The sequence below is a fragment of the Morone saxatilis genome, unplaced genomic scaffold (genome assembly GCF_004916995.1).
Source record: "Morone saxatilis isolate NCDOM2014 unplaced genomic scaffold, NCSU_SB_2.0 Contig7, whole genome shotgun sequence".
NCBI classification, from domain to species: domain Eukaryota; kingdom Metazoa; phylum Chordata; class Actinopteri; family Moronidae; genus Morone; species Morone saxatilis.
Genome location: NW_023340246.1, coordinates 7,439,738 through 7,446,883, shown reverse-complemented (window position 1 = coordinate 7,446,883; position 7,146 = coordinate 7,439,738). Strand labels below are relative to the sequence as shown.

Sequence of the window (7,146 nt, the reverse complement as noted above, 5' to 3'; positions counted from 1 at the left end):
AGTGGAGTGGCACATTGAAAATAAAAGGCCTGTGACAATAGGCATGACATGCCGGGTGATAACTGGTACAGCATTACTGTAAATGTCAGTGGGTCAGTGATAGCAGAGCACAGCCGCCCACCTCCCCCCATCAGCTCTTTGGCAGGTGACAGAGGAGGAAACTTGATCATTGGGTCTTCCAGAGGGTAGCTGAGGGTAGTCAGACTTCCAGTCGACCCGGGCTGGATGCAGCTACAGCCAGCCAGAGTGACCTATTATGGCGGGGGGGCGAGGAGCGGCAGAGATCGGGGCCGGAGCGACAGAGATGGGGAAACTTAGGCAGCTGAGGCAGATGGTGGGAGCAGTGAAGACTGAGGAGGTGGTGGTGTTTAAACCCCAGGCACAGATGATTCATAAACAGTTACAGGTGGGGTGTTCAACTGTTTCTACTTCTGGTGAGCCAAGACTGCATGCTGGTATGCTGGCTATGCAGATTTGTCTGTGCAACAGGTCTCAGCTCTCACTGCCAGCAGTTCCCAGCACTTAGTGAAAACATATTAGACCAAACAGTGATGGTGCAGGTAAGATAGTAGCTGTTCCATTCAGCATTTATTCCGTTGTTTTGTGCTGACATTACAGATATCGGGCGTTTAAAGGGTAACATATTTGACTGCGTGTAAAACCTGTCTATTTTTGTTGCATTTTTAACACTGAACTGTGACACACCATGAATTATAGCTGTATAGAGTGAAGGTTGTTTTCTCATGTTTCCAGAGAGAGAGCAGGTTTGTGCTCAAGCACCGCATGGCAGAGTTATTTTTGTAGCTTTGCTGGGTTTGCTGTATGTATACATATGGAAACGGAGCTGAGAGAGATAGTGTTTCTGATTTAACAGGGTCACCCAGTCCTTGCTTCAGGGGTAGAAATGCTAACCTGCGTCTTTATTGAATAGGGAAGCGGGCTATTATGGTTCTGACATGTGCACGCAGAGAGTTGCTAATTTGAGGAGGCATTTTATAGCAGTGTGTATTAATGATACTGGGTGAGCGCCAAGGCAGTGGACTGTCCAGAACGAGAATGAATGAGGTCTAGTGCTTACATGTGGAGCTGGTCCAGAATCTCCAGCATGTCCGCTTGTTATAAGTTGTCGTAACCCAAAAGCCTGAAGATTGTTCTTTTTGTTTTTTTGTGGATGTTTTGAAAGTACATGAAGTGAAACACAGATTTTCCTCCTCTTCCTCCTCCTCCATCATCATATACATACAGATACACACATACAATACAGTATTTCTTTGCTCCAGACATGCCAAAATGCATTCTTACACTAGCCTATCATACACAATGACTGTGGGATTCATTCAACTTCTTAATGGACAGAAAAAGAAATTTGGACCTTTTGATCGATATGCATTTAATTTCAAGTTTAATTTGAATTTGACTCGGTATGTATTATATTCCGTCTTACATTGATTGAGGATTAAATTGGTCAAAGCAGAAATAGACTTGTAGGAAAACAACTCCTGATTGATGCGAGTCTGCGCAGGCATGCACCCTCATGCACACACAAACAGACAGAGAGAGCATCTGTCTTTCTTGGCACTGAGCTGAAGTGGATGGCATTGATTTAGACCCCTCTCATTCCTTCCTCCACCCTGCTCCTCCTCCTTTGCTTTCTTACTTTGTCTTCTCCCGCGGCTGCCATTCACAGTCACACTCTGCAAATCACCTCTCACGGAGGCTTCAGAGCCACAGTCGGTTGGGGAATTTTGGCTTTCAGCAACGTGCGCCGTGCTTTGCCAGGGCAGCTCAAAATGTCCTGGCTAACAACCATCCTTCAGTGTCTGAATGTGGGTTTTTTTGGAAGGACATTTAGGCTGTGAATTTTAAATAGGGAAGGACTGTTTCAGGAAAAACTGATTTGAGATGACTGGTGTATCATACTTAAAAAGCTGCAAGTTTGTAGTGGATTGGAAGTGCCTTCCAGTGTCCTGATGAGAAACTGTAGAGTGAATTTTTCAAATTCTGATCTTCTCAAACACATTAATAATTTTTGCCCTGTGGACTTGTATAAATGTGCTTCTTTGTGTCCCTTCATAACTCTAATGTGGATATTTGCATCATATTGAAGTGAACCACATAATCACTGTGGACAAGCCAGTGTCTCTCAAAATTAATGACTGGACCTGCAGTATCCTCATGTGGCCAAATAGTAAACTACAACTCCCAGTTCAGTGTTTTTCAAATCACCTTCTTTCTTTTTCATTGTGGAAGAATATTGAATCACTTTTTGATCCATCTATCAGCATTTTAGGGGCAGATTAGAGTAAGCATAATTTCTATTATGTCATAAGCCTTAGCTGTACTATTATTAGATCTATTTTGATGGGCTGTACCAGACCAGAAAACAAAATCATTTTCATGAACTGAAAATGGAAGGGATAATATTGCCCATACAAAATAATACAGTTTGAGGCAAGAGATGACATTAAGTTATTTATCTCATATTTTCAAATGTAGCACAGTGTAAAAATTATGTTTCATAAATTTGGTGTATTCTGCATTACTTGATTTTTTAAAATGAGAATGAATATAGAACATAAATTGGATTGAATGCTATGTTGTTTTTTAATTCACATTTACTACACATTCTAATATATACATGCTGCATAAATATAAATGTTTGCTAACTCCTAGCTAACATCTAGTTGTTAATTTTGATGTTTACTGCAGGACCTTCACTGTTTTCATTACTTTATTTCACATTCAATATGAAGTTGCGATCTCAGTCAGTGACAGACTAGGAATCTGCAGCCATGCTGGCAGCTGTGTGCTGTACTGAGGCACAGCAGGGCTCTGAGCTGAATGATAATGCCAGCATGCTAACACGTTCACAGTGGCAATGCTAACATGCTGATGTTTAGCAGGTATAATATTTTCTGTGTTCACCATTTTAGCACAAAGTATAACACATAATGATATTGTACAGTAGTAAACTCCTTCACATTCATAATGCTTTCAATCGATCTTTTGACAGTGACCTTGAGAATTGCAAATGCAGGATGAAAGTGTGTGTGTGTGTGTGTGTGTGTGTGTGTGTGTGAATGGAAATGAGAGGAGAAAAGACAACAGGAGAGCAGTGTAATGAGTGGAAAAAGGAGTAGAAACCAAGCGTTGAATGGATGGTAGGGGCGGCGATGAGATGTACTGGCTGACGGGGCTCAGATTAATGAACGCTGCTATGTAATTAATCTATAGTGGGCAGCTGTCTGTTTATCTGTCTCAGAGTTGACAAGAAGATAACTGAGGGACATCTAATTGATCTCCTCTTCTTCTTGTTGCTCTCTGTCTCCTCTCCTCTCTTCTCCTTTAGATCACAAAGTTTCCTTGACAGTGACAAACTATCTTGGAAACTCCTCGAAAAGACAGCGCCAAAGACCATTTAGATCACATAATTGATCACACTGGCAGAGACACAGTACTTCAGTTTATTCATTCTGCTCATCATTTTACTGTTATTATTATTATTATTATTATTATTATTATTATGATTATATTTTCTGGACACGTCTGCCAGCTATGTTTCTGAATCTGTCTAAATTTGCCAGTGCTTAGAGTGATGGGAAAAAAGAAGGGTGTCCAGGCTTTACTGCACTAATATGCTTAAGGTTGGGGATTTTGTCTGACTGTATGTTTGTATTTCATTATGCTTCTACCACTAATCCATTTTGCTGGAAATCATCCTTCATTCCATGCATCGCACCCTGTGTGACTCATGGATCCTGGAGCTTGCAGTTGAGGCTCTTCCCAGCTGAGGTCAAAGGTGACTGGGTCACACTGGTCTGAGCTGCCAGCTGGGGAGCTGTGGGGGTCGGAGGCATCATGCCAGGAGAGGAAAACATAGCCACAAATACTCACCAGCTTGTGTAAAAGGGGCTCCACAGTCTGCCTTCAGCAGCATGATACACACAAACACACATAAACATCGCACATTAACCGATGCTATACAAACTAATAAATGCACACACATTAATCCCATTGAACAACAGAGATTCACATTACAGAAAAGTACGCACTTTCCATATTTTGTGAATGTATGAAGATAAGATACACAAATGATGGACTACAATCAAATGTTAGCACTCGTGTGATTGATTGTTCACAAACAGCCATATTTATAACAATTGTAAAATGTATAATAATTATTATATTATTTATTATTAGTTCAACTGTGAAATCCAAGAAGAATTTGTGCGTTTGAAAGAGGATGAATAATAAATATAGAAACTACAAATTAAACTGATTCTAAATATAGAAACTCACCACGAAACCTTTTTTCTTTAAGATATTTGGTGAATGGGGTGTTAGAAACAAAGCTCCTCAATCTCCTTTTTGACTCACTGCATGATTTAATAAGAGCGAACCCTCTTAATCTCCCTTTATATTCCTTGTTTTCAAAGTTTGTTAGAGGCTTGTATACTTTCCCTTCCGTTGTTTTTTTGTGCATACAGACATGCCTGTATTTGTTGAAACATTTGCTGTAAGACATTTAAATAATCGGCTTTAGCTGAATTTTCAAGTCTGATGGTATCCACCTATTCAGTGAAATAGTGTAAAGCCTCTCCTCAGCATGTTGAGATGATGGTTATTAACTACTGTAACTAACAGGCAGCAGGATGGCCTGAGGAAACAGGTCAGCTCACAGCCTATTAATCATGGAAACACTCCAAAATCCGCTCCTTGAATAATCCTGTTCATGTTTGCTAAGACCCCGTCTGTAGTTCCACTAATAACATGTCAAGAAATCAGTGAAACTGTTCTGTGAAATCCTCCGCTTAGTTATACAGGTGGGTCAAACTGTCAGCCTGTGTACTGATCCGAGGTCATATTCGACTGGGTTTTGAGGTCAGGATTAGTCGTTCTAATTAATAACTGAGATCCAAGATATGTGCCTCAGGGAATCTTATTACCAGAAGCCTCACTGTACTCTTTCCCTTAATCAGTGAAATTAACATCCACATCATTTTAATTCACCGTTATTTCACTGACAATGAAGCTGGTTCAGATATGACATACTAAATCAGACCAGCAGAGAGCAGCAGAGCACCAGACACTGCCTGTTTCTGCCACATTACCACACACAAAATATTGCAGCCATGGGAAGAAGAACTTTCTTGCTCATTTTAACATTGTTTGATAGTAAAACATTTGTAATTACTTTGGGTACAATTACATTTGTGCCTGGATAACTGCTATAACCACTGTTCTGAGCAAACAATCTATTTTTAATTGACTTTCAGGAGATTATTATCAGAATACTGGATTCACCTCTGCAGCTGTGTTCCTTTAAATAAAGTATTTTAAAGGATAAAGTGACTCTGGTTCCTCCCTCTGCAAGTGTACTAAAACAAGAACACCAAATTGCTCATGATTGTGTGCCATTGGTGTGTGAGTGTATATGGATGGGACAGTTACTGTTTCTGATGAGCAGTTGTGTATGAATAGGTGAATGTGACATTTAGTAAAAAGCGCTTTGAGTGGGCAGAAAACTAGAAAGGCCCTATATAAACAACAACAGTCCATTTACCATTTCCTTGTTAAGACCAAACAACAAATCTGTGTTTGTATTATCTGTGTAGTCAAAACCTGAGATAGCTTGTACCTCTGTGCCACAGAGCTCCTTTGTTGTCCGAAAACTATTAAAAACACTTCCTTGGGCTGCTGCACTTCATGATGTCTTCCTTCATTATCATACACATGCATAGGCACCATAATCTATTGTTGGAGTCCAATCTCACATACATACATTTCTGCATAAAAATACTACGCACCCTCAAAATGTGTATTAATCTGCAAGTGAAAATAGCTCCCAACAAATTTACCATTATTTGACTAATGGTTGCTAAGAACTACAGTGCCCAGCTGTTGTAGGAAAACAATTACCCTTTTTTTTATTTTTTTTTTATGAAACTGTAAATTCATGAGCCATATTTGAAGATTTACATTTTAAATAGGAACCAATGGGCTTTAGAAAATACTGAGAGATAGATTCTCAGTTTCAGAGAAGATTTCAACACCCTGCTCATATTTACATATTAACATATTCATTTGTATTCATTTTATAATTGCTATACACCACCTGTCTATTAGAAATATGTAGTCATAAGTTAAAAAAAGTAATTATATTAATTAATTTGATAAATGAATACATTATTTTGAATGTGTTGGGTGGCATTATTCCTTATTATCATTCCTCTTATTAGTATTGTAGATTAACCTTAAAATATGTGCTTAAATAAACAGTAGAGTTGATATTTGAGCTTAATTAACATTTAGCTAAAGCACTTTGTTACCTTTACAACTTCCATCCAGCAGAGAGAGCTAGAGGATAAAAACTTTATCTTGCTGCTTCCCTGAATCATTTAAGATTATACATTTAACTCCTTGTAATGTTTGCTGTGAATTTAGGCATTGTTGTTTAAGATATGAGCCCTTGCATTGTACAGAATCACCTAAATCAAATAGGAGGCTGATACAGAACAGTGATTTTTTATCACTCTGTGAATGATGGATGTTTTGTTTTATAAAATCAATTTCTTTACTTTTTGTCTATGTGCTGGCAGTGGCAGCTGCTTTATTTGATCATTCATTAATCAGCACTGTGGATCATATTTGGTCCTTAAAGAGACACTCAAAGGAGAGTCGTGAGTAGTCTCTTTGTCTGCTGCCTCAAGGGCTCTCTGATGTTATCTTTCTCCGACGGCCGTGAATAAGCTTCTGTTCACAAATTGGTCACTGATGCAGAAGGATACTGCACTTCAGGAGCAGCGGTGGCGGCAGTAGTAGTAGAAGTGTGTGCTGACCGTGTTTGTGTGTGTATGAATACCCACGCGTGCTTGTTCTCTGCAGTGTGAGTCGTGACAGAGAGACAGAGTAGAGATGGTGCCTGGGATTTAATACAAAAGGAGGGAGGAAGAATAGTGCGATGCGTGGATGGAGGAAGATACATTTTTCTGTTTTACTAAGACACGCACAATAGTGTATTACAGCATGTGAGCAAGCATGTTCAAGTGAAAAACATCATTTCTATGTGGTTGCGTTCTGGCAGGACTGAGAGTTGAGAGTGGGTGTGTTGTGTAGGCGATGTTCTGTTGGTGTGTGTGTGTGTGT

General features: G+C 39.5%; 1 protein-coding gene across 5 annotated transcripts in view; it reads left to right on the top strand.

Annotated features, from left to right (window-relative positions):
* Window positions 1–7,146, top strand: part of pak5 (p21 protein (Cdc42/Rac)-activated kinase 5) — a 62,958-nt gene that overhangs the window by 36,586 nt on the left and 19,226 nt on the right. The window contains exon 1 of one of the 5 annotated variants that reach the window (XM_035679056.1): window positions 159–406. The exons of 3 other annotated variants lie outside the window; for them this stretch is intronic. In XM_035679056.1, the coding sequence (XP_035534949.1) occupies window positions 257–406 (150 nt within the window). In that variant the 5' untranslated portion in view covers window positions 159–256. Of the gene's footprint in view, window positions 1–158; window positions 407–453; window positions 561–7,146 lie in introns of those variants that run through there. One more of the 5 variants, XM_035679057.1, reaches the window with a different exon arrangement.